This window comes from Acanthopagrus latus, chromosome 11, assembly GCF_904848185.1.
Source record: "Acanthopagrus latus isolate v.2019 chromosome 11, fAcaLat1.1, whole genome shotgun sequence".
NCBI lineage: Eukaryota > Metazoa > Chordata > Actinopteri > Spariformes > Sparidae > Acanthopagrus > Acanthopagrus latus.
The window spans coordinates 13319187-13346652 of NC_051049.1; the positions used below are offsets into that span (position 1 = coordinate 13319187).

Consider the following 27466-nt stretch of genomic DNA (forward strand, 5'->3'; position numbering starts at 1 on the left):
TATCCCTCTATCTATGAGACTCTCTGACTGATTTCATCTCTCCCTTGTCAAACTCAAATACCAGGTGCACACAATTCAGAGTTCACATTTCAGAAGGTTTTTCAGCGCTCCTCCATACTTGCGACACATTTTTGTAATGCTCCCTCTGATAATGGAATGTGGAATAACCATACAGGAGCAGTCTGTATTACATCACATGGTCATAAAACCAAAACAGCTCAGTGATCATGATAGAGGCACAAATTTGCAGGATGCAAAGGTCGCACCGTGACATGGCCTCAAAGTGATACAAACCAATCCATGAAAAAATATAACTCAACTCTTTTAATCCCTAATTAATATCACAACTCTTTGCATGTTGTCCTCCACCACATCTTGCCTCTGTTTGGCTCCTTTTAGGTGACTTAACAGTGGGGCTGGGCAACACCTTCAGATTTAATGTTTAAATATTGTGACAGCATGATTACAGCATGGCAACGTTCTCTCCCTTTCTCTACCCTTCTTTATCTCTCAACCTCCCCCTTACGTTACCTTGCATTTTACTCTCACTCTAATATAAACACTCTTTAAGGTCCAGAGTGTGAGGTGGACTGTGCCAGGAGGTTAAAAGTGGAAGCAGGACTTGAACTCCTCTCCCTCCTGTCCGATCTCTCTTGTGGGAACACAACAACCCAAATAAGGAGATCAGCCACATTTGAAGAGTGAGCGAGCGGAGTGGAGAAGCCTGGCTTTGGATGGCTGGTTTGATAGGGTGGAGTGTGTGCGTCTGAGAGGGTGATAGTCAGGGAGTGAGGATGGAGTGGATGCAGAGTGGTGAGTGACGAGGCAATGGATGGAGAAGGAGAGGATGGAGTGAAAGGATGAAAAGAGGGATGGAGGGAGGGGTGAGAACTTGGGGGGAGGAGGAGGGTGACCAGAGACGGGAGGCAGGTTCTGTTGCCGCTAATAACTACCCATATAGGGCTCAGCTCTCCATCTCCGTCCACAAACTCTTTCTGTCTCCTTCCTACTTTCTCTCCCTCTGTCTCTCTCTCTCTTTCTCTACCTCACCACAGCTTTGTTGGACTCCAGCTGTCTGCAGAGCTGCACTTTAGGACCGAATCTCCTGCATCTCAACGAAAAACAAGCTTTCATAGCTGCATTTTCACATCTCAGAGGAGGGCGAAAACCAACCAAGCAGTCACCATGGAGGCCATCAAGAAGAAGATGCAGATGCTGAAACTGGACAAGGAGAACGCCATCGACCGGGCAGAGCAGGCTGAGACGGACAAGAAGGCAGCAGAGGACAAATGCAAGCAGGTGGGGACAGACAGAGAGGATGATGACAGAGATGGTGTCAGAGTCTTGAGAGCCCAAAATCTGAAGGAATTCAGAAATACTGTTTTTGATTTTTGTCATGAAAGAGGTGAATCAAACATAAATATTAAAGTTAGTGATTAAGAGCTCTGAAACAAACCAGATAAAAACAGCAGAGTAGCACTTTGGCACCTGGAGGAACAGTTTATTATTTTTATTAATAAGTTGCAATCACAGGAGATAAACTATAAATGTACATGTAAATGTGTAAAAAAAAGTTTGTGCTTGAGAGAGAAATTCAAACCCAGCATAAGGCATACTTAAGGTTTTCCTTTAAGGCTTCCACTTTATCCAGCTCTTAAGCTAATCACAACATTGATACATACCAGACATACCTTAAAGGCATTAGTCTGTAAACACTTTTCACAGTTACATATGCAACATCCCTCACAGACTGCTCACTGTATTAATTTGTCCTGTGACAGCTAGAAAATATCTTAAGGTTTTTTGTCATCGCTCAGAGACTGGATGGTAAATTCAACAAATGTTTGTGACATTATGTGAAGCACAAACACCCATGGCTCCTTAAAAGGCCAGGTGACACAGAGATGATAAGCCCTTGAAACTATGCAGTACCATTTTGTGGAAAATATTTGTGTCATTACTTCAATTCAGGCTAAAATTCACCATCTGAAGCAAAAAACAAATACAAAAATGTAAACACAGGCTTTTAAAAATCAGATGTGGCAACAAATTGTTCAGTATTAATGCTGTTGACAATGAGGCTAAAAGCAAAATCTAACCTCCGCCCCATCCCATGGTGGTTATGGCCACTTCAGGTGAAGAGACCACCCAGGATCAGAATGTAGTCCTTCCTGAACAAGTTTGAAGAGAGTTAATGGAGCATCTGTCTCTCTGTTTGACAGGTGTATCCAACACAGAGACAACACAGACACACAGACACACAGACACACACACACACATACACACATCATGAGCATGCAAAGAGATAGATATAGATACACAAATAGCAGAGTGGACACATACACACACACACATACAGACACACTCATGTACACACATTAGGCCCGTTTGTCCCAGGCGCCTTGGTGTTTTCACTGATAACAGCAGTATTTTTAGACTCCAGAAGAGAATGACCATGTGGAATTCAGGGGGATTATCAGAAGTACTTCATGGGCTCAGAGGGGAGCGCAGATTAGGAGGAGCATCTAACATTTAACCTTGTGTGTGGGGGTGGGGGTCGGGGGGGGATTAGACTGGGGTTCATGTCATGACAGACTGATTGTAAACAATGTTAATGTTCCCAGTGACATCATGAACATGATTAGGCTCTTAAATCAGCCAAATACAACACGTCAGACTGAATGATTATTTAAGCTCTATGCTAACACCAAAAAATAGATTAATAAATAGTTACGTAAATGGTAGTTGAAGGAGACATATTAGCTTTTTTTTCTATTTAGGTTCTTGTGCATGTGAAATGTCTTGAAAGATACAAAGGTCAAAGTCTGCAGTGACAAATGCTCCACTCTTCCACAGAAACACTGCTCCTGAACACCTCATCAGTAGTTCCATCTTTAATTCTGTTACTCTGTGACATCTCTCTACCTCACATAGTCAGACATTTGCATAATTTATGACTAGTGGCTAGGTTGGCCCTTAAAGATTAATTTAGCATAGCTAGTCGGTTGTTAGCGGTGTTGGCTCAGGCATGTGTGAGCTGACCAATCAGAGACAACATGAGAGAATTGATGTGTTTTTTGAGCATTAAAGCATGTAAACATATTCTAGTAGTAACCCAAAATAAAATTATGAACCTGAAAATGAGCGTAACATGTCTCCTTTAAATCATTTGACTGTTCACAAATGATGAAATGCTTAATATTTGCAACTCATGTTTAAAATTCTTTAAATAAATGATTTATGAAGCATTTCATTGCATAACTGTAAAGTTAAATGTTACACAGTCAAACACGATGGTTCAACCTCTATGACATTTCTACCAATGTTATTATGCGTGTTGCTTTGCTTGTCACTTTGATATCTACACAACAGCCATGTCTCTGACTAACTGCTAGTTTTAAGGTAAACTGTAATTTTCTTTAGTCCAGGCCCAGTAAGTAAATGGGCAATTCAGCCTAGCATTATCGAAAGTTTAGATGTAAACATTTTTAAATAATATCATGTGGGAAAAAGTCAGTTAAACTGTATATAAGATGGTGCGGTGATGCAGGGGATTTCTACCTAGAAGTTATTGCGAACAAAGAATGTGATTCAGTCTGTAAAAATGGACAAAGCAGAACACAAACGCAAGACAAGACATTTTAATACCATGGGGGAAAGTGAGTAAAGAGTTAAATAAAAACAGAAGAATAGATACTGAGCGGGGACAGTAGAGTGAACTGGACTAACTGTCTCTCCTGTCGTAGTTGGAGGAGGAGCTGATGGACCTCCAGAAGAAGATGAAGCAGACAGAGGACGAACTGGACAAATTCTCCGAGGGCCTGAAAGAAGCTCAGGAGAAACTGGAACTGTCCGAGAAGACAGCGGCAGACGTGAGTGAGGGGTCACACTCACACTCTCCACATGCACACACACACACACACACACACACACACACACACACACACACACACACACACACACACACACACACACACACACACACACACGAACACAGACAGACACAGACGCAGGGGCAGGGGCAGGGGCAGGGGCATCTGAGGTCAACTGAGTTTCAAAATGTGATATAAACCTGGCGTCCCCTATACAGTGAAAATGATGCAACTCTGTCTCCCAGTGGGTCCTCAGTAAGACTTTGCATATCGATGAGAGGCCCCTTCTCTTGTCATTAATTACTTGCTTTTTTCCGCCTTTGATGCCGACTCACGTTACAATGGCACTGCTGACAACTAGAGCCAATTATTCCACAGCTGGACTGTCTCTAAGCCAGCACCAGCTGTGGGTTTACTTTGATCCACAGTGAATGGTTTGGAGCACTTCAGAGACTGTTGCATTCCTGTGCAGCCAGTCCTGAAAGATGAACACATGGATGAACTGTAACCACCTCACTCACCCAAACACTCACGCACACGCTCGCCCAGGTCCTCTAACACAGCCCAACCAGAGCTGCAAAAGTCAACAGACGAGCTGCTCTGTTTGCTCACCATCATACCAGTAAACTACATTGATAATGCAATGATAGAGTTACTGTCCTGTTTGGGTTTTATCTCACAGTTCTGACACACGATGCAGTTGTCACTAAGGGACCATGACGCTTCATATTTATGTAAATGTACAATGTGACAGTTCCAACAGTGTGTGCACTATGACATTGCTATAATGTAAAAAATGTGGCAGAAATATGGGAGTCTTGTGACATGTGTTATGTCATATGATTGGGACCTCAGACACAACTTTCATCTCAAATACCTCACTTTATTAGTGCAATTTTGCAGTACTTGTACTTTATTTGAGTGTTTTTAATATGTTTATGCCAATGCATTTTAGAAAGGAGACATTGTGCTTTTTCTTTCACTACATTTTTATGCAAGTTACTAGTTATTAGTTACCTTGCAAATCAAGTTTGTTTAATTCAAAACATGTGATAAGGCAGCTACATGAGCTCCAACTCCACCGGCTACACGCCCCTTACACATGAATCAATACATAATAGAATAATGATAATAAGAGCCTATTTTTATTTCGAAGTAGTAAATTCACTTTTTATACTTCCATTGATCTTATAATACCTTTTAATACCCTGATTCATCATGCACTTCCGTTTTGCTGTGATACTCAGAACAGAATGTTTTCAAGAATGATTAGAATTTATGCAGCAGGACCAGAAGTATTATCTTTTATAGTCCATGTGTTCCATGTGTCCAAACCTGGCCGCCTACATTACCACCAGAGCAACTTGACCACTGACAGTTCAGTCACAGACCCCAGCTAGTGGTGGCCTCAATCTGAGAGGAGCAGCAGTAAACAGAGGTCTGATGTGCTCGCTTCTGTCTAACTCCAAACTTCAAGATGATTTAGTTTTCAAACTTGATGTTTTCTGTGTGACATCACTTGAGGCAGTTCGTCTAAACATCAGAGCTACCTCCTGCCGACTTTATACAACTTCTTTCACATATGCAGTAGTGGCTAATCTACAAGACATATACAGATTTCACTCAGTATTATACAGAACTTGCTGAGATGCCACTCGCTGACTATGCATCCTGAGCACAAAGACTAATCCCGTTGATGTCTTCAAAATAAAACTACTTAACTTAGACCTCTGCTAACTCTACTAGCTACTGTTACTGTCAAAAGTTTAAATGCAGGGTTCAATTACTTCTTTATTCATTTGTTTCAGTGAGATGTCACACTGAAGTTGTAGTTCTGTATTAATTACAGCCAACGTCTAAAATAAGTTCTGTAGGAGTCAGCAAGAAAAAGGTCAGGCCATAATTAACCGTTGAAGATATTTCTGTGTTCACAAATAACTTATTTCCGTAAATCAAGCGGAACATCAGAGAAGTCACTTGTCCCGTGGCTAATCAGCTGCAATCTGGGGGGAAAAAGATCATATTCAAGATTATTGGAAAGACCGCAGACCACAGTGCTGTATATCTGTTCCTGGCGGTTCCTCTAGTATTTGCTGCATGTGTGCACAGCGTGTGTTAACTCCAGAGAGGAAGAAAGAGGAACTCATGGTTGAACATAGACCTTATTAGGGGCTCAAATATGGCCAAGATAAGGCTTAAATGCTGATCATACCAGTTTGATAACAACAGCTAAGAATCATTCCAGTGAGATTACTGAGCAAACTGCACAGGAAAGAAGCGTCATGACAACAAAAAACTCTCCCAGCTTCCACCAAGATGTGGTATTGTTTGGGCCTTGCGGAGGATATCCCAAGGAAATGCAACGTTGTACTACACACAAAGAGAAGGGAAGTGTCTGACACACAGACACAGAGACTGAGGCTGAGACACGCTGGATTATCCTCACACACTGATTAAATAAACTCTGAGAACAGTTCTGAGAAGCCACACATGTAAAGTGGGTCAAGTGGGCCCCTGGAAAAAGTGGTGGTTCAAGTTTTGCTTCGAGCCCGACGAAGGTGTGGATTCCACTCCCGGGTCTGCCGCGGCACTTGAAAAGTAGATGTTCACCGTCCCACCATTTACAGTTTAATCCTGCACACCGACAGCAACATATCCAGCTCGTGAAGCTCCATAAATTCCCGTCCACATGTCTCTTATTAGAGGCAGCAGTCAAGTCATTACACATGTGAATTCACGCACAGAACACGACCAGATTGAGAACCTGGAGGGGGCTGGGCAGCAGAACAGTGAGCCAAAGACCCCAACAGGAAGGCTGTTGTGATTCATAAAGAAGACTTCCCTGCAACAGCGACTGGTATTACAGATATTTAGGTCATCACACTTCACTGTCAGCTCAAGAAAAAAACAGACAGAGAGTTCTACGCAGGAAGCTGAAGAGAGGGCAGCAGTGTGTTGTCTTAATGCAGGTATTAATAACTGCGATCACAGCAGCAGCAGTTACTGTTTTAGGGGAGAGCGGGACTGTGGGGGAAAGAGAGAGCAGAGAGCAGGCAGGGGGGCTCTGGTATGTCAGGAATGCAGCTAAGGCAAACAGAAAACCCCACACTCCTGGGTCTAATGAAATCAATGCTTCCAGGTTTTCCGGTGCAAGGGGCAAATCAGACAGATGGGCTCAATCAACAGATGAGACTGACTGTGAGGGAAGATTGATTCGTCTTTCGACTGAGCTCCAGCTGAACTTGAACCGAGCTGAGAGCTGAACCGGGCCGCTCGTCTAGCCAAAGTGTTTGCTCGCAGGTCAAGCGTGAGAATGGGAAACTGAGAGGGTAAACACAGGCAGGGCTGGCAGGGGAACATGAGGGATGGGGCATAAATCTGATTTACACCCACACAATGAACATCGTCTACGAGCAGTCGGGTGATGGATGATGCCTGCTTGCTTACTCCTACAAAACTAGAGATAAAGAAAGAGAGCTATAAAAATAGAAATCGTGTTGCATATTTGATGTTCCTTAAAAGTTCAGGTTTGAGAGGCCGGAGGTCTATGAATAGCTGGATAGGAAGATAATGTAAATTGTAAGGATCAGGATCAGTAGTGTCATGATATGAGGATATATTAGTTGTATATGAGTTCATATATGTTTCTTCAGGTATAGAGAAACCGTAAATGCTGTCCAGAAACTCAGAACTATTTTGAAAAATAGCCTGAGAATTTGGACCATGAACTGTAGTTACACTAATATAATGTCATGGTACAACCATAGGCATTGTTTTTAATCTGTCACTAAATGTAAACATCATGTGCCATGATGATGCATCATCAAAAGATGTTACAGCATGACCGAACGGAACAACAACACGAGCAATATATCAGCTGATACCTGCTTTCAATTTCAATTCTGTAGTGTGTTTTCTCAAGTGAAAGGCCAACACATATCCATACAAGCTAATTTTGTCCCATAAATTGGTCAAATTCTACACAATACTTCATGTTATTATTGTTATATTATTATCATATGTTATATAAGGATCTTGTCAATGATTCTTTGCCTTTCTATCACTTTGACTCTTTTTGGCCAAAGTGATGTTATCCAGGAGCTTTAACGAAGAAGTGACCTCCCTGTTTGAGACTGTATCATTTCTGTGAGACTGTGATCACCAGTATATTCCAAGAAAAAATGTTTGGAGTGACATATTGCGACCCCTCAGGCAGCAGTGCACCGATCCAACTTTTCCCTTCCTCTTGGCGATCTTATTGAGGGTTATTTTCAGTACTGATTCAATGCCAGCGACAAAATTCACTGTGCACAACTCTTTTCAATCATCTGTAACAATTTATGATTGCATTATGCATTACTCGTCAAGTTAATTTGATTTCAGTTACTTGAACCTTTTTTTTTTTTTATTTTTTTTTTTACTTTCACTGAAAGTTACTGTGTTCGCGTAGGGTTCAGGTTGGCATCACACAGTAACTCTTGACACGCTGCCGGCGATGACAACAGCATCACGATACAGCTATTCTGCAACAATCAATACAGTGACAATCATCTGATGATCATGACCAGATCTGTCAAACTCTTCGTTTTTTCAGTCCAGTTCCTGGTGGGCCCCCTGCCCTGCATGTTCAAGGTGGTTCTCTGTTCCAACACACCTGATTCAAATGAACGGATAAAAGCCCCTTCATTTGAATCAGGTGCGGTGGAGCGCAGAAACAACTAAAGCAGGCAGAACAGGATCAGGACAGTTTTAACACCACAAGTCTAATAAGAGCTGCTGAATAATAAATGCAACTTCTTAACTCACTACGATCAGGCTACAAAAGCGTATCTTACCCTAAATTGTGCATAAACTACAGGTTAGGAACTTCCATATCCAATCCATACCATACAACTGTTTCTACATACTGCATTGCTCTAAGTGTCATATTTATTTTTTAATGTTAGCTCTGTGTTCCTCCATGACTGAATGAACACCAGAGGAAACACATGGGGCGGGGGCGATACGCTATCTGCCTCATAAGGTCACTGTGGGAGCGATACTGACAAAGCTTTCAATGAAATGCTGGAAGCTGCTTTTCATCATTCGGGCAGTACATCATTAATCATGTTGGAACTGAAGTCTGTGAAGGTGAAATTCTGCTTCAGTCAAGTCAAGTTTTGGATTGTGGGGGTGAGACAGTTTTTGTGTGGCATCTAAACTCGTGGCACTGCGCCTTTACCCCAACTGGAAAAGTAACTCATCCTGACTTTTTCTTTTTCCTTTCCTTTTTCTTCTGAACGTCTCGTAGCAGTGATCGCATCGGTCACAGGGATCAGCTCTTACGCGCGCGCTCTCTCTCACACACACACAGACACACACTCACTCACGCGCGCGCACACGCACTCCGCACGCCCCGCCCTCTCTGACCTCATCGTCCCAATCATCTCTCTCCTCCTCCGGCTGCACAGTCTGCCGCTCTCCGCGCTCCTCGCCGCGCAGCTCTTCTAAATCCTCCTCCCGCGGACCAAACACTGCTACATTCCTGAGGACGACTTTTCAACCACCCGCTCGTGAACTTATCATTCCTTGCACATCTGAAGAAAACACTCGGAGAAACACCTGGACGCTGTTACTTCCTGGGTTTTTTCATAACTGTTTTGTTTTGTTTTGTTTTGTTGCACTTGAACGACTTCTTTACATTCCAGAGACTTCGGCCCCACCGGACGGACGTTTCAGTATTTTACTTCCAAAATCGACGATCAGGCTCATTAATTTTTTCTTTTTACCGCTCTTATTGTTACTTTTAATCCGAATAGACCAAACGGGGACACACAGCCTAGTTTTCTGATTTTTCGTGCACAGATTTAGTCTTAACTGTGTGGGTTGTTTTATTCCCCCCTCCTCCACGTGTAGTCTTTAAATTAAGTCACCAAACAGTGAATAATGGCAGGTGTGAACTCTCTGGATGCCGTGAAGAGGAAGATTCAGTGTTTGCAGCAGCAGGCCGACGACGCAGAGGACCGGGCTCAGGTCCTACAGAGACAGCTGGACAGTGAACGGGAGCTCCGAGAGAAAGTGAGACAACTCAAATCCTCTTTCTGCGTCTTCTAACCTGCCTCTGCTCTGCTTTCACACTGTCACTCTGACGAGGCGACGTTAACCTCTCCGCATTCACGACTCTGGCTTTTAACAAACCGTAACGAGCCGCATGTCATTGATTCATTCGCGGGCGTGATGGTGCCACAATGCAAGGCGTTGGTCCACAATGAAAAAAGTTTGGATTCCTGCAGGTCTGGGCGCATGCGCAGTGTAGTCTGATTTACAGGCCTCTGTGGAAGTACTGTGAGTAATGTAGACCACGTAGACAGCACCGAGGCTGCTGTGCAGAATTGAATTCATCTACCACACTGATCAGATTACCGCTTATTCACAGAAATCATGTCAAGCTTTCAGAGCTGGACACATTTTCGATGAAGGGGGATGGTGTGTCTTGACTCGATGCCTTGCTCAGTGACACTTCAGCAGGGTGGATATGTGCCAAGCAGCAGCTGTCTGGATGGACGCCTAACCACCATACCAGCCAGCCCCCACTGATGATGGGAAAATAAAGGGCATTGGCTTAAAAGTATCCCTACTCTGTTATTAAAGGCTTCAGAAGAGTAGTCGGAAAAATGTGCCATTTTTAGCAAAAGCTTAAGCCACTGTTGGCGTAATTGATTAGTCAGACAACATTCAATTGATGACAAACAATTTTGATCATCATTGTATCTTTAAAATGGCAAAAAAACCTAAACAGAGAAACACTAGTGCCAGCCTCCAAAATACAAATGTTTTCTGTTTTACTTAGTCAGACATGATAAAGAACTGAATATATTCGAGTTTTGATCTGTTTTCTGACTAAACAAGAACCTGGAAGAGAACAATCTTGGCTCATGTTCTCATGTTGAAATTTGGTGTTGTAAAAAGTCTTACTTGAGTAAGAGCAGAAGTAGTAGTAGTTAGAGTGCCACTTTGGTTGAAGTGAAAGTGATCCACATGAATGAAAAAGTCTCAAAGTTTCAGATAGTAAATGTGCTTAAGTATCAAAAGTAAATAAAACATTTATTTCCAATCACATATATACTGTAAATTATTATTAGATTCAGTGTTTATTCATTTATTTTATTTTTTTTAAGTAATTTAATCTACAAATATGCTACTTTTGCTTTGATGCAACATGTAATCTGTAAAGTCACAAGTAACTCAAGTTATAAATCTAATTGAGTTAAAAGTAGATTATTTGCCTCAAAAATGTAGTGGAGTAGAAGTATATATAGCAGAAAGTGGAAACTACAAATACCTCAAAACTGCACTTAAGTAAATGTACTCTGTTACGCTCTATATATGAAAGTGTTAATCAGTAGTGTGTTAATAATGTGATATCCACAGCTTTATATTCAAAATGTTTGGATTCTAATGTACTGTATGTGCAGCAGTTGCCCAACGTTGGCTGTAATTGGCACAAGTCATCGTTGAAGTTGCGCAAGTTGTGGTTTCTCAGACTCGACGCGCTGATGAAAGTGACTCATCTGATACTTTTTGGTCTGACTGTTCCCAACTCTGTCACCTGCCTCGACTCTCCTGTCTCTGCCCACATCCGGGTTTTGTAGCTTCACGAAGGAAAAGGATAGAGGTTGGAGGATAAAACGGTTAGGTAACAGTCTTGACTTGTTTCACGCGCTGCTTTACGACATACGGTTCCATAGCCATTTGCATAGGAGCTGGTTAATGACAGGACAAGTGGATAGACTGAAGGAGAGTGGGAGGGGAAGGAGTGGCTGTAAAGATATGGGAGCTGGGATGATGAAAGGAGCTGGCCTGCTGTAGGACTTACCCCTTTGTTACAGACTGCCTATTAGGTAACAGGGCACCCTTTTTAATTTGACAGTCGGGCGTTTGTTCAGCTTTGTCGGTAATCGTTCTGATAGGAACTTTTAAAAGAGTTCGTCATCGTTGTGTTTGTCACGACATGACTGGTACACATGAAGTACGTTGATCTCACTGTTACTTATTGTGGGGTTGTAATTCTCTTATGGATGTCTTCTGCCCTCCTTTGCTCATTTAATAGCCCATAAATTGGTTGTTAAGTACCACCGGCAGGCTGACACAAAAGTCCAAGCAAGTGGGTGTAGTGAATTTTAGTTGACTTTCTTTATCTCTTCAGACACACCAGCTGATTTATGAGTTTAAATGTAGCTATCTTGTGTTTCCTGTCACATGAGTACAGTCCAGAGCCAAGCGTAGTGACACAGTTGTAGAGTTTGTCGTGAAACATTAACATTTTTTATGCATTTTGAGAACTTGGCTGACAGATTGAAATGTGTGTTTTATAGGTACTGACTCACAAATGATAACACTTTACGGTAATTCCCTATATTCCTGAGTTATGAGCAGTATAGAAACATTGCCAGATTGTGTATACCCCATTGTAATGTAATTATAAAGCAGAGAGCACATATTTAAGTGCAAGATTTTCAATGAATAATGATAACTTCATATTCAAATACATGGACCAAACAACTGTTTGTAATATTTGCTTGAAAATGACTGAAAGTACGTGTCAGTTATCAAAATTGTTGTCCACTCGTTCTCTAAATCGATGGATTGTTGCAGGTCTACAGCTTATAAATGACCAGTGGGGGTGAAATTGCCCTTTACCTGCAGAGTGGCTTCCATTTCATCTCGGTCAGCCTTCACCAAACAGGGCGGTGCATTTGTGTGGCGAGGTTGGTGTGGTCCCACATGTGAATAATTAGGGCAACCTGGAGTTATTCCTTGGCACAAAAACTCCTTTTTTTTTTCGGAGCACGGGGAGATCAAAACAGGAACCTTGCTGCGTGCGCTAGGGTAGTGAATCATGGTTTGAAAATGTGGAGGCATCAGAAGAACACACTTGGCCGCATCTCTCACTAAAAAATGAGAGTGATTGTTTCGTGTTATTTCTAGTGCAGTGTTGACGCCTCTGGGGACGTTACTCCACTGCTCAGTAATGTTTTAACGCTCCGCTAGATTACAGAGATGTGACATAGTCGTGAAACGCTCCTTAACTTACTTGGATCCATGTGTTTTATGTATGGACATTATTCTCCATGGCCTGGTTATCTTCATAGTGGTTCACAGCAGTCATACTTGTTTACTGGTTGAAGGTTCAAAGTTGAGAGTCAGGCCAGAAATTATTACAATTTTTTCATGACATGGAGAGCTTGCTGCTTTTTAGAATATGGAAGAACATTCGTGATAGAATGTCTCCATATTTGTTCATTTTTTGACACTTCAGAGACTTTGTTGATTACAAAACAATGAAATATCATAAACAGCAACATAATATAGCATGAAAAGCATAGATTTTAAAGGGCAGGCGTATGTATTCCCTTTTTTTTAGGCTGAAGAGTTTGTATGCTAAGTTCAGCACAGTCATGTTGACAACATACAACACATGGTAGCCATGGTGATGATTGTTTTTCCTCCCACAAAGCGTGCAGAAATACAGTTTATGGCGTACCGATCTGTATGTAAGACCAGATAAAAAGGGAAACAGGACTCGAACTTCCACTGAGGTATCAACGTTTGGAAGCAGCCCCTCCCCCCCACACACACACACCCCTCAGCTGCCCCTCCCGGGATGTCGTCTGCCGACTCTGGTCCAGCACTTCCTGTGCTTCTACTCCCAGTACTTCCTGTCCCTGAGCTCCTGCCCTGATCAACAGGAAGATTAGTGTTTGTGGTTGACTGAGTTTTTTTTTTTCTTTTACACAAATTAACTTATTGTCCAACCTAAGTTATAATGTAAATGTTTAAAAACATCTTAAACATCCACATCAGCTCCAGTCAATTCACTTGATGGTAGTTTTCTTATGGCAGTTGGGGTCAGCTATTGACCTCAGTCTATCAGGCTCGATATATAGAGCTGTCAGTGTCTACTTTACCATAATAACATTTACACTGGATTTGATAGACCCATGTTTTTACATACGTGACAACTGTTCTCATATTAATCCACTTGATTATCAAACTGAAACCTGATTGAAGGAAGTCGTTTAGAAATTATGCACCACTTAAGTACAACTTCCCTCAGCTCATGAGTTAGAGGTGTCATCTGTTTGCTTCTGGCTGTGGTCAGCGGGTCTCCAGGTCTTCTGCTGGGCCTCCAGCAGTCTCCTGCAGATTCAGTGGAAAGAATTACTTCCTGGTTTGACTGCTTTTGTTGGAATTTCTCCCTGGGAATAGCTCAACTTTCCAAATATAACCGCCACATGTTGATACATTTTGGCGGTGTTGGCATTCTTGGGAATACTCCCATGTTAGTGGCTTGTGGCTGAGGTGATTATGTAGGCCAAGGTTGCAAGGAGCAACATTTATTTGCACAATCTGTGCTAACAGAGCTACATTTTCTATGATGTCATTAAGAAGCATTTAGAGAGTGGAAATTATAGTATATTATGTAGAATTCATAGCATAAAGTAGTTTTTGGATCAAATTAAATCCACACGCCAGTCTTCTGGTGTATGGATACATGCAAGTTCAGCATTTGTTTATGTGACGGTGCTAGGACTGCAGAGTAGAAATGAAACTCATTTTACTTGAAAGAACCATATAAATGGTTTTATTGCTGGAGTAAACTGCTGCAGGGATTGTTTGTAGTGAAATCACCTGACCTTTATCTGTTCAGAGACCACTCCATTCAAGTACCATCCTACTTTCAAAGACTGTCATTAACATTATTTAACTTCCATCAAAACCAGGAAAGGAAACTGTCTGAGTCATGTAAAGTTTGCTTAATAGTTTGCTTTCCATTGTATTTCATGGATTCCTGAAGGGCATTTACAGTGAACCTCTTGACGTTTTGAACAAAAGACAAGCTTAAAGGTCTGTGTGAAAGTCTGCTGTTGAAACAATGGTGACAAAGTTTGTAAGGAGATAGCTCGCTGTGACGATTGTTTGCAAGTTTAATGGCCGTCTTTTACATATCATACCTCACAGCAAGCTGCCTTATACTGTATGTGGCTGTCTTTGCATGGCAGATCTTTATGGGAAAAGATTACACACTTCCACAGCAACACATGCACATTGAGAGTAGCGTGCAGCAGAGTCAGGAATAACTTCCCCTGAAACCCAACAGCATTGTGCAGCTCATTAGCCCACTGCCCTGGAATCAGCCAATAATTAGATTTTCTCTTTCACTTGTCCTTGATCCTGTCTCTAATGCATGTAATACACTCAGGTATTTCTTAAGTCAGTCCCAGAAGAGCTGTGCTGTATCCTCAGGTCAGGCTGGATACTGTTTACCAAGTTGAGGCCGATGGATGTTATTTCATCAACCAGTGACAGGGAGGTGAATGTTTTCTATGCTTATTGCCTTCTTGCTGAGCCTGAGATGAGAACATCGATACCGCTCACATGTCTGCACACAGTTTATAAAGCTCTGGCCAGAAACTGGCTAACTTAGCTTAGCATAAAGACCGGAAACAAGGCGTACCAGCAAGCCTGTGAAAAAAACAATGTAATGTGAAAATGACACATTGTGGGTTTCTTGGGAGGAGACTGCACCCAGCCAAGAAATAATCTAACACATAACCCACTGTAAAACCGCATATTGTTGTTAGTTGTTGTAGTTGATAGTTTTTGTATGGATCATACAAACAAGATATAACAAGATGATTTGTGAGCTTAACAGGTGCTGGTAGGTGGATATAGTGACTTTTAGACAGAGCCAGACCAGCCGTTTCCCCCTCTTTCAAGTCTGTATGCCAAGCTAAGCTAACCAGCCTCACTGTCATTTAAAGGATTAGTTTGACATTTTGGAAAATAGACTTAAGACATTGTGTTTGAGATTTATATGAGAAGATGAATGCCACTCTCAAGTCTGTGCATTAAATATGAAGTTATAGACAGCTGGTAAGCTTAGCTTAGCATAAAGACTGGAAACTGAGGGAAACTGATCACCACCAGTGTTTTTACAGGGTTTTTGTAGTGACTGAACACACAAGATGTAACAAGAAGACTTGTGAGCTTTACAGTTGCTGGTAGGTGGATGTTGTTACTTTTGGGCACAGCCAGGCTAGCTGTTTCCCCTTGTTTCCAGTCTTTGTGCTAAGCTAAGCTAACTGGCTGCTAGCTATACAAACATGAGAGTAGTACCGTGCCTTCATCTATCTCTCTGTGAACTATTCCTTTAAACAAACTCCTTCTTGCTACTACTGTCAAGCAGTAACTAAAATACCACTCAACTCTTAGGAAGCACTGGTGGCCCATATTAAGCTAGTTTGATAACAGGGCAGCCACTTGTCATCCAGTAACTTTGTGCTCGCTGCCACAATCTTCCTGATACTCCACCACAAACATTCTCCATAGTTTGTTTTACCATATAAGGGCCTGGCAGCCGAAGAATGTAAAGTGGGTGCTAAAGGAAGAGGCAAGGCCAGATACCAGCCCTGAAAGAAAGAACAATCAAAGGGAGGAAATGAAAGGATGTTGGGCAGCTGACTTCCAGTCTCTCTCTTTTTTTTTCTCGAGATCCTCATTTGTATAGTAGTTAGTATCTATTCTTGTAGTAAAGGTTTGTCGTTAGACTTCTCAGTTCTTGTGACCTTACCTTTTAGGTTTGTTCTCATGCTCAACCTTTGAGTACTGTTCAAGAGCAGTGTTGCTAAATGATTTTCTTAAGCTGCAGAGAGTATTTTCAACAGTACCTGCAGGATTTATATGAAAATCTCTTCTCTTCTCTGGTCATGGCTGAGTGAATTGGAGGCATGAGAGTATGTGCTGTACGCCCATAAGCTGTTTTACTCGACACAAGGCTGTCACTGTCTGTAAGGGGATTCCCCTTCCCCCATGATTGTGAAAATCTGATGACAGATGACACGGCAGGTAGCACACATTCGACAGCGAGCGTAGATTTACGCACCACCATAGTGGTGTCAGCTCAGATTTTGTTTTTTGTGTTTGTGTGTTGCTTGACAACAAACACTCAGCTGGGCTGGAGCGTAGCCGGTTGCTACCTGGCAATTATGTTTGTTTTAGAGTAGCATAGACTGACAGAAAGAGGGTGATTGTTTGCATGTTTGTAGAGTGCATGATTGGAAGTGCATTACAGCATCTGATGTGGCCAGTACACCGTGCAGCTGACCTACAGCTCATGAATAGCATGTTTGTTAGTGTGCACACGGTGTTCTTCAGAGCACATTGCTCCACTCAGGAAGTAACAATATCTGTTATTTCAGGCTCCAGTTTAAGTCTGTTCGGCGTTTCTCAACAGCCAGATGCAGTGTCAACAGAGGCAGGCCTGTGCGGAGGACATTGCTGATGAGGATTCAAGATGTTCCGGCCGATTTATGCCTTTCATTCATTTCTCACTGGGTTAGGTTTTCCTCTATCAAGACATGTCAACGCTAGTTCGGCAGACATTTCCTGTCTCATATTGGTGGCCTCCCTGGGTGCAGCAGGGCAGGGCCTGGGAGAGGAACGAAAAAGAAGCAAGGGAGGAGGGGAGAGAGAGGGGGAGAAAAAGAGTTGGAAAGACTGACTGGCTAGTCAGCAGTCTAAGATGACATGGAGATGAGAGGGAGAAAATCTGAAAAATTAAAATAGAGGTCTGCAGCAGCTGCCAGCGAGCAGGAAACCATGCTTTCATTTCCTGAAATATTGAGTCTATAAAGAATGGAAGAACCAACTGGACGCGGTCTATTTATTCTCACCACAAAAAGACTTCGTAGCTCTTCTCCACTGAGCTCTCTGCACTCTCCTCTCTGCAGTGTTACCTTTTCTTGCCACTGCTGCATCCTTTGAATGCTTTTATCTCACCAAATGTGAAGCAGAATGACTCACCTAGCTGTAAACTTTAGGTGCAGACACTTTGACTGTTGATCTGACTGGCAGACTGACTTCTGGACTGAATGACTAGCTAATGAGTCACTGACCTACTAACTGCTGCCCTGCGACCGAGTGCAGAATAATGTCTGTTTGTCTAAGAAATCCCCCAGCTGCTTCGTTTTAGGAACAGGGGGTGAACTTGTGTGAGTACGGTGGTTTTGAATGAATAGTTCAGCATTGTAACGGTTTTAAACGTGCAGTTATGTGGCGCTGTTTGACTTGCCCGGTTGTAACGTACATTTTAACAGTGGACAGTCTCTTTGTGTTAACTTTGAATGAAAACAGGCTGGTTTCCAGTTTGAAAGCATCTCCCCAGGAGGTGGTGGTTGGATAAAGTCCCCGGCCAACAGAAAGGAAATGCCTGTATAGTTGTCTGTTTGCTTTTTTTTCCCCTTTCTCTGCCTTTTGTTTACCAAGGGCAGATGAGAAGAAGCCCATTTGTCCACCCTACTTGGCCCAGTTCTACATGCACAGTCACCGGAAATTGAGTTTTTGCTAAAGTCCTGCGATCTTCAGATATTAAAAGGATTACAGCCAGAATCAGCAGTAGGTAGTTGTGTTTGTTACAGGTCGGCCGTGCTGCTGTACAAGATCCTCCAAGGACCTCCAGCTGTCTCTGTTTCACTTATTATCCATCAGCGGGACTCAACTATTGATTTGTTAAACCTGAGCGACCCCAGAGAGAGTGAAGAACAGATAACAGTATCTCATTCACTCATATTACAGAAAGGAATTGAATGTATTTGAGAGACTTTGAGGATTCATGAGAATTTGCACTGGCTGAAAACAAGACAGCACTGAGTGAATATCACAGAATATCTCCCCAGAGTCATGGCTCCATGGTTATTTTCAGTTAATTATTTAAAGGATATTTATCAGAGGTATTTTCAGAACAAGAGTCTGTTAAAAGCATAGCCGTGAACGTTTGTGTCGCTGCCTCTTTCCCAACATGGCTGCCTCGATCCACCGGTAAAAGCATTCAAAAGAAGATGCACAGTTCCTTTGCTGTTTTCCACAATGCAGTGATGATACTTAACTTTAGTTTTTGTATACGTCTTTCTACATACAAATATACACGCAAACTGTCGCCCACTAACAGCGTGCAAGAAAGAGAGGATGAAGAAAGATGAAGAACTTTAAACAACTCAGTTAGTCATGAGAGGCTGATGACTAAAAATCCAGATTTTAAAACTTCTCATAGTGGCATCGGTCAGGGAAATGCGAGACTGGACAAGACATCACACACATTCCTAGAAACTAATACGTAACCCCTGTCTTTTTCTTGTGTCTCCTTTTCGACATAGTCTTGCAAAACTGACACGTTAAATATAAAAAAAAAAAACCTGTTGACTCCCCTCGCCCCACCCTCTTTGTGCCCTCTCCTTCTCTACCTGTTTTACGGTGGGTTACAGAGGGAAAGGGGATGACCAGCTCGGATGATTTAAAGTTGAATGAATGAATGACTGAATTTCTCCCTCTTTCCCCCGTTTCTTCCCTCACAGGCGGAGGGTGATGTAGCAGCTCTGAACCGTAGGATCCAGCTGGTGGAGGAGGAGTTGGACCGAGCCCAGGAGAGGCTGGCCACGGCACTGCAGAAACTGGAGGAGGCTGAGAAGGCCGCAGATGAGAGCGAGAGGTCAGATTAAGTCACACTGAACGAGATCAAACCTTGATATTGTTTCACCTGGATTTCATATCTTAATTTAAAGGCTTACTTATTGTCACACACTCTGTCCTGTCCATTCAGAGGGATGAAGGTGATCGAGAACCGAGCGATGAAGGATGAGGAGAAGATGGAGATTCAGGAGATGCAGCTGAAGGAGGCCAAACACATTGCAGAGGAGGCTGACCGTAAATACGAGGAGGTGAGACTTTGACAGCTGGAGCTTATTTGGAGCAAGATGGACGTCCTTAAAGATCCCATGTTGTCCTTCTTTATAGATTCATACTTTCATTTTGGGTGTGCTTGCAAATATTTTAAACAAACATTTTCTCATGCTGTCACTTCGATTCACGCTGTGTATGAACACTCCAGGCCTGTTTCTCTAAGGACCCCTTCTTGAAAAGACTAGTCTGCTCTGATTGGTCAGCTTTCACAGGCCTGACCAGGCATCATCATCTGTGTTTCCACATCAGTTCTGCCTTGTTTACTAGCTCGTTTGAGGCACAGTTTCTGAATACAGGCTGTGTATCTGACTTTGAACAATATGGGACCTCTAAATCAGCATGTGCTACACAGTTTAGGCATTGTTAATCATTACTCTGACTTACTCTTGTCTTTTTGTGCTTCAAGTCAAAACATTTTCCCCCTAAAATGTTCATGTTTTTCACTCTAGGTGGCCCGTAAGCTGGTGATCCTGGAGGGAGAGCTGGAGAGAGCTGAGGAGAGGGCCGAGCTCTCAGAATGGTAAACATACAGAAGCACAAACACAAGCACAAGCACATATACACACATGCCTTCAGTTAGGATGCAATGATTATAGATTATCATGGTATAATTATTGTCTGAGGGACAACTATGGGTGTATAATATCACATGAGCATCTTTTTTTTTTTTTTTGCTTTTTTGTAACAAATGTAAAGCACTTTGTATGAAGGGTGCTGTTTATTATTATTATTATTGTTGTTATTATTATTATTATTATTATTATTATTATCATTATTATTATTATTGTCCATTCGGTGTAGCACAGGCTTTACAGTCACGAAACCATCACTCTTTCATTCGAACCAATCGTTATGTCCCTCTCCCTCCACAGTAAAGCCAGTGACCTGGAGGAGGAGCTGAAAAATGTGACCAACAACCTGAAGTCCTTAGAAGCCCAGTCTGAGAAGGTGAGAGCATCATGGAGCAATTCCGTGATGTGCACTTGTGCCTCATTTATATAAATAACACTTCTTGTTTTGGCCTCCTGAGGACTTTTTCCATGCAGGAAAAATGCAGCTGGCCATAGAAAAAACCCCCGTAATTTTTAAAATCCGTTTATGTTCAAAAGGAGCTTTGTGTCAGTCTTATGTGTGAGTAGAAGCAACTTGTTTACTATGTCAGGAGGCATTCACTGACTCTGCTTAAGGCAAACATAGAACTTTATTTTCTAACCATTTTGGTTTATGTTATGGCGACATTGGCCGATGGTTTGTGGAGTTGCTTTCATAAATACACAACCTAAATAGAAACAGAAGTGAAAACTGAACACTAGGTCTGGCACCCAGCACATGCTCATCTTCCCTCCCCTCTATCCTATCATTTGGGCTGCTCTCATGGCTCAGAGGACAGTAATTTAAGTGAGAAGGGAGGGATACCACATCACCAAAGTATTGTTTAATGCTACCTCCATTATAATTGTGTATCATCAGGCCGTACTTACAACGCAAACTGTTTATCTAGCCCTCAGGTTGTTAAGATGAAAACCTGAACGTATCAGGAGCACAAGACCTGAACTCTTTTCTCAAATACATGTTGGCGCAATAACTTATCCACCACATGACAAATTAGCAACTGATGCTGTTTTTTTTTTCAGAGGGTTAATAGTGTTTCACTGCGTGTAAACAGGCAGCCAGCAGAGACCTGTAATACATTCTTCCTTTTTTTTTGCTACATCACATTCCTCTCCAGGCACAGACAGACAATTTGACGGCATGCCAGGTTCACCACATGACCGCTCTCCTTCAGCAGCACATGCCTTTGCTTTGTTCAGTCAGGCCTGCCACGGTTGACATCACAGCTCAGCCCTTTTTGTTACACTATCTACTCTCTAGTCGTCAGGAGGAGTGGTGTAGTCACGATCTTTGGTTTAATCGTGTGTGTGTTCACATTTTTTCATTTGTAGGTGAAAGCGTGTGTTACTTGATTGGGTAATGTAATGTCTGTGTGTCTCTGTCAACAGTACTCAGAAAAAGAAGACAAGTACGAGGAGGAGATCAAAGTTCTGACCGACAAACTGAAGGAGGTGAGATCCGGATTCTAGTGATCTGACAGCAATCGGATCCCCTCTCATGACATTAGTATAGTATATTTTAGCATATACTGTTTTTAAAGTGCAGCAAATCAGCAGTATCACTCTTGAGATACTTTTAAAGCATAGCTGACTATCAATTAAAAGAAAACTCCATAGAGCACCTTTGAAATGAGTTACTTTTGCTTTTAAATTAATGATTTTATCTTGAAATGTGCAGGTGCCGAAAACTCTATGTGTAAAACATTGTCATTTTTATGATAGTTCTCACTTGTGTCTTACTGTGCTCATGTTTCTATCAGGCTGAAACCCGCGCAGAGTTTGCAGAGAGGACAGTGGCTAAACTGGAAAAGTCCATCGATGACCTGGAAGGTATGAGTTCAGAACCACTCACACGCCATAATGTTTGAACCACTTCGCAATATGCAGGCAAAAGCAATTCAATGAGTGACTGGCTTTAAATGAGGAACCGGTCATCTGGGACCTGACGATGCAGGAAACATGTTTGTTGATGAACCGCAATTGGCAGATATTTAAGTGGAGTTTTTTGTAGATTGGGGCCAAACTCTAATCCTAATCCATGTTAATGCACACATGCACAAGTACATTGAGTTTGACTTAGTTCCCAGAAGGAGTGTCCTGTTTCAGCACACAGGAAATGTTTTCTGTGGAAAAGACAGAGTTCCCCCTGCCAAATGTATGGAAACTCCTTACCTACGAGCTAATAAAAGGCCCTTGTTTCTGAAGGGCAACCGTGCTTGCAAAGAGGACAGAATGTGCTCAGATTTTTGTAGGTCAGGATTATTTAGCTGTCGAACCACAGGCAGCTGACTTTAAAGAGTTATTGGTACCGTTTTATGAGACAATCAGAACGAGCTTAAACGCTCTCAGCTCGCTCAGCTTGAGAGCCATGAGCACGATTAGATATGCATCATACTTTCTTCCAAGCATTTCTGCATCTTTAAAAAGCCTGACCTATTTTTTTTTTTTTTTGTCTTCTCCTTCCTCCCTCTGCTCTTTGCCTCCATCTGTCTCTCGTTCTCATCCTGCTTTTGGCTTGTTTGTGTCGCTGCTGTCCCTGACACCTGCCTGCGCTTCCTGTCGACCTTATGACCTCCAGATGAATTGTATGCTCAGAAGCTGAAGTACAAGGCCATTAGCGAGGAGCTGGACCATGCCCTCAATGACATGACATCTCTGTAGATGCGCTCTCTCTGCCTCTCACTTCTCCTGTTACCTTTCTTCTCCATCTTCTCTCTGTGGATCACATGTGCCTTCCGCCCATCTTACTGTGCAGAAAAAAACAATTAAAAAAACTTTTTCTTTCCTACTTCACATCTTATTGTCTCTGTTTTTGATGATATAGTAGCAAAACATGCTGTTCATAGCCTCAGCTACACAGTGTTTGTTGCTACGCATTCTCTGATTTTCGTGATGACGTCAACAGTCTGCTCTTGTGAAGGTGGTTGTTTGATTTACAGCAAGTTTATGTGAGACAAGGTGAGAGAGTTACTCCGGTTTTGGTGTGAATAAATGCAGTTTGACCCCTTTGACCCTTTAAAACACTTTCAGTTGTACATCTAACTTCTTTTCAGTGGTCTCTGATGTTATATACTTACACGAGTCCATAAGTAGAGATATGAACACACTTTGCACAATGAATGACCCGACAGTGGCGCACACATGCCCTCTAAAAAGTCCACACTGTAATCTACTAACAGTCTTCAGAGAGATGATAACAGTCAGCGTTCATGCTTGGAAGGACACAGTGGTGTGGTGGAGTTTTTTGCATGATGCACAAAGTAACCAAAACAGTCACATGCAAAACATCTGCTCAGCAAAACTGCTGAGTGCTGTTTGACGAACGTATGAAGGAGAACATGTCGGCCACGAGCAGTATTATTTTTTATTATTTTTTTATTTTTCCGAGACTTCACCGTGTCTCTTTTCGTCTTCTCTCCAGAAAAATTATCACATGCCAAAGAAGAGAACCTGGGCATGCATCAAGTCCTGGACCAGACCCTGCTGGAACTGAACAGCTTATAAACACACCGAGAGGAAACTGGAGAGGATGAGATTGTCATGCAACATTCCTTCAATGTCCACATTCCACATTTTCAGCTGTAAAATCTGTATTGCCCTTGTGAAGGGGGATTAACTTAATGCTTGTCCCTTGATGTTTTGTTTTTATTTTTTTGTTGTTTTTTTTCTAAGGCACAACTTTGTTTTATGTTCAATTTTTTTCCTTTTTTTTTTAAGATGGAAAGTCATTTTCACCCATTGCTTCTTTTTCTTTAATCTCCAGCTGTGATTACATAAAATCTCCCCACAAATGATTTTTTGACCACTTACTTAGAAAAGAACTGGCATTCAATACCCAAAGAAACCTCAGATTTGGTCACTGAACCACTTAAACTGGCTCAATTTTAACATTTTTTGTGCACATACATGGATATTTTAGTTCATATGCTACAGATGGTGTTGGGTTTCGCTCTGGCTACAATGATGTGGCTCTGAAGTGCCACCCAGTGGTGATGTTACGTTTAGTCAACGGTTTTGTTTTTCAGTTCATGCTTTACCGCATTAAAGGTGCAATATGTGAAATCTATGTACAAATTTGTGTTAAAAAAATTGACAAATTGAAGGTGATGAAATATCAGTTATGATGTTATGTCTAAGGTGGAGGCTGCTGACCCAGGTTTTTCGTTTTCCAGCAGTGGAACACCAAGACCGCCCCATTGCGGTAACTCAAGTCAGCTTAGGGCCACTAGCTGCAGGGCTAACTGAGCTAACTGCAGCTAGTACAGCCATAGATGGCTAGAGAACAGAGTGAGCAGTGGACTGTTTCACTGCTGCATCCTCTTTGTTTGAAAGGCCAATTCTTACATATTGCACCTTTAGCAAGAGGCTATAAGATAACAGACATGACGCGTGCCTGTCTTAGCAGTATCCTCTCTCTTTAGTAGCAGTATTTCTTCTGTCCTGTCCTGTTTGTGTTTTAACAGCTTGATGGGCAGGTGACTTTATGGAAAGGTTTTCATTGATTAGACAGTTCAAGGCACATCCTGCTCAGTTACTCTTAAGACTCTTTACATTTAAATAAAAAGATTTTGAAAAAAAAAAGGTAATGCCTCTTCTGCCAATCCTCAATCATCCTGAGGCTGACGGTTTTAAGATGTACGTGCATTGAAGTTTTTCTACTCTTTTTGATGTGGGAGTCTCTGCGTGTACGGCATCTAGCATTTGCGTGAACATCCAAGCTGCAGCACCTTCCTTTTAAGTGCGACCTGACCGTTGACGCATTCTCCATCGTTGCCAACATTATGCCATTTTGTAGCCGATATTAACTAGATTTACACTATATTGTATTACATGAGCGAGCTAAAGCCTAAACCACTGGAAGCTCAGTCAAGTTTTATCAACCATGGATACTTATTGTATATAGTAGGATAATGTTAGGTATGTGAGAAATTGTATTGCTTTGATTTTTTTTTCTCTTTTCTTTTTTAATTTACACCACTTATTTTTGCCAGGGGAACTCTCAAGACCAAAGAACACACATAACACAGACGATAAATTCTTAAATTGTTTTATTTTTGTTTATGGCGGTCGTCGTGGGTTCATCTCATGCCAGGGCCATGGAAATCGCCTCACACGTGATCCAGACCATTCTGAAATATTTTATTCACCACCACCCGCCCCCCTCTATGTCAACCTAATAAATGTTTTACAGAAATCATGACTCATTGAATTTTTTTGTGCAAAATTACAAAACATGTTTTACTTGGTCAATAGAAGTAATCGAATCTGCTGAAGTGCTTCATCATAGCAATCTGATATACAGACAGTTCAATCTGAGCATACAGGAATGTCTGTATTCATGATTTTGGTTCATCTTGAGCTTGCAGAGCTTCTTTCCTGCTCCTAAGAAAATCCCACAGGGAGGATGACGTTTCACTCCACAGCATCCAGATACAGACAGAGGTGGGTGATATCTCCACTGTGGATTTGCCACATTTAAAGTCACTGATTGTGAGGCTCAGACTCATTTATCTGCGGGTCCATTATGCCGCCTTTCTTGGGTGTTGTGGCAGAATTCTGTTCAGGTATATTTTCTTCGGAAGGCACAGCCTAGAGGAGGGGAAACAAACATTTCACATATCTTAGTAAGCAAAACCGCAAAAAGGATCGACTTTTCAGATGTCTGTATTAACAAAATACCATTTTTCTCACCTGCAGTCAGTCTGCATTTGCCCCCTCCTGGTTGACAGAGGATTACAGAGCAGCCTGAGCAGGGCACCACTGTCTGCGCATGGCTGAAGATGGTGGTGATCCTGTAGCAGCCTGGCCGGAGAATTTAAAGATGAATTTGAGTGAGAATATGCCGACTTTGAGCACACAGTCAGTCTAATGAATACTTCACATCATCAGTGGGTGAAATGAGATGTGAGGCGCAGTCCTTACCTGCACATTTAACATCCATGAAGTAAGAGTTGGGGCTTTGTACCAGTCTCTTCTTCTTGTGTCTTGTCCTCTCCTTGGACAGACTGGGGTGCATCAGATCGTTACCCAGCTGTAATTGAGATCAGAGCCTGATTTTAACATTGATCATTTAAAAGAATCAAAAACTACATTTTGTGTCTTCAACAGTGTTTCTTCCACTTATATAACGAATAAGAGTTGAATACTTGGGTTGTGCTCTAGTGCCCCCTACAGTCTGATGAATAAACTGTACACAGACATGTCCAGGCAAGCCCAAGCATCACTCCTGACAGCTACACCTGTGTACTGACAGTTACTGATTTATTAACATATTTAAACATGTTCACACTGTACAACCCGTGTATACATTCACTAATACATCTTACCCATTCTGTTTCAAAATAATGTTATGTTCATCAATTGATAACAGTGTACTTGAGCAGCTTTCTGTCAATCTGAACTCTTAAATAATCTAAAACTGTCTAAGCACAGAGAAATGTATAAAGCAAATAAAACATATTTTCACTTACAGGCATTTTTGCTCAGATCTCTCAGGTTTTTCGTCCAAAGCAACTACGGTAAAATAAGTGTGATGTAAAGGTTCAAGCGCCTCTTTCAACTCTCCACAGAGTCAGCTGTGGTTGATGTTAGTGTGCTGAGCGCTTACGGCACCGGAAGAGACCGAGCAGGCGGGGTCTATCTGTTAAGGGGTGGAACAACAGTTAATTATATGGTGTCGAACAAGTACATTTTTTTTTTTAAAGACCAAGAGCAAACAAAAGAGCAGAGCATACGAAACACAGCTAATTCTAATCACAAATTTGAATAGGGTTGGGCAGAAGTGTGAATTTACCTAACCCCACCCCCTTTCCATTAACCCAAAAACTCCTAATTATGACTTTTATCAAATTATTTCGACTCTCTCTCTCTCTCTCTCTCTCTCTCTCTCTGTGTGTGTGTGTGTGTGTGTGTGTGTTATTTTATTTTGACCAATGGATTTTGCACTACATTGCAATATTTTGCTTAACTGTCCAGACCTAAGAACAACTAAAATCAACGTTTTCGAAACACACGGTTTTAACCTGTATTTGGTTTCTTTAATCGATATCTAGTACCTGTCTGATCTTTTTAATGGTGCAATAACTTCAATCAATAACTTCCCAGTAAACTCACCAAAGTTAAATGAATATCAGCCTGCTAATTGATGATAGTTAAGTTAGTTTGATAAGTTATAAGTTGTCTCCTTTTGGTAGAACAATCCCATTC

At 41.9% G+C, this 27466-nt stretch overlaps 2 protein-coding genes across 5 annotated transcripts; one reads left to right on the forward strand and one right to left on the reverse strand.

Annotated features, from left to right (window-relative positions):
* Window positions 1–960: 960 nt before the first annotated feature.
* On the forward strand, window positions 961–25454 carry tpm4a (tropomyosin 4a). 4 transcript variants are annotated; one of them, XM_037115960.1, is made up of 9 exons: window positions 961–1299; window positions 3747–3872; window positions 19265–19398; window positions 19510–19627; window positions 20099–20169; window positions 20522–20597; window positions 21650–21712; window positions 22021–22090; window positions 23682–25454. In XM_037115960.1, exons 1-9 carry the CDS (start codon window positions 1186–1188, stop codon window positions 23762–23764), a joined length of 855 nt encoding a protein of 284 aa, XP_036971855.1. In that variant the 5' UTR covers window positions 961–1185; the 3' UTR covers window positions 23765–25454. The 4 variants fall into 4 exon arrangements, with proteins under 4 accessions (XP_036971855.1, XP_036971854.1, XP_036971857.1 ...); XM_037115959.1 differs by lacking the exon at window positions 23682–25454 and adding an exon at window positions 22839–23053 and having other exon boundaries at window positions 964–1299; XM_037115962.1 differs by lacking the exons at window positions 961–1299; window positions 3747–3872 and adding an exon at window positions 9317–9929.
* Window positions 25292–26888, reverse strand: LOC119029254 (40S ribosomal protein S27-like). The gene is made up of 4 exons (XM_037115965.1): window positions 26731–26888; window positions 26183–26291; window positions 25952–26062; window positions 25292–25849 (listed from the first exon to the last, which is right to left on the reverse strand). Exons 1-4 carry the CDS (start codon window positions 26734–26736, stop codon window positions 25821–25823), a joined length of 255 nt encoding a protein of 84 aa, XP_036971860.1. The 5' UTR covers window positions 26737–26888; the 3' UTR covers window positions 25292–25820.
* Between the last annotated feature and the right edge of the window lie 578 nt (window positions 26889–27466).

Excerpts from the sequence above, each read along its gene's own strand:
- LOC119029254 (XM_037115965.1), bottom strand. Across the intron at positions 26,063-26,182 it reads CATGGATGTTAAATGTGCAG|GCTGCTACAGGATCACCACC; the intron begins GTAAGGACTGCG and ends TTCTCCGGCCAG. Across the intron at positions 25,850-25,951 it reads CAAATGCAGACTGACTGCAG|GCTGTGCCTTCCGAAGAAAA; the intron begins GTGAGAAAAATG and ends CCCCTCCTCTAG.
- tpm4a (XM_037115960.1), top strand. The coding sequence starts at position 1,186 with ATGGAGGCCATCAAGAAGAAGATGCAGATGCTGAAACTGGACAAGGAG. Across the intron at positions 21,713-22,020 it reads TGACCGACAAACTGAAGGAG|GCTGAAACCCGCGCAGAGTT; the intron begins GTGAGATCCGGA and ends TGTTTCTATCAG. Across the intron at positions 22,091-23,681 it reads GTCCATCGATGACCTGGAAG|AAAAATTATCACATGCCAAA; the intron begins GTATGAGTTCAG and ends TCTTCTCTCCAG.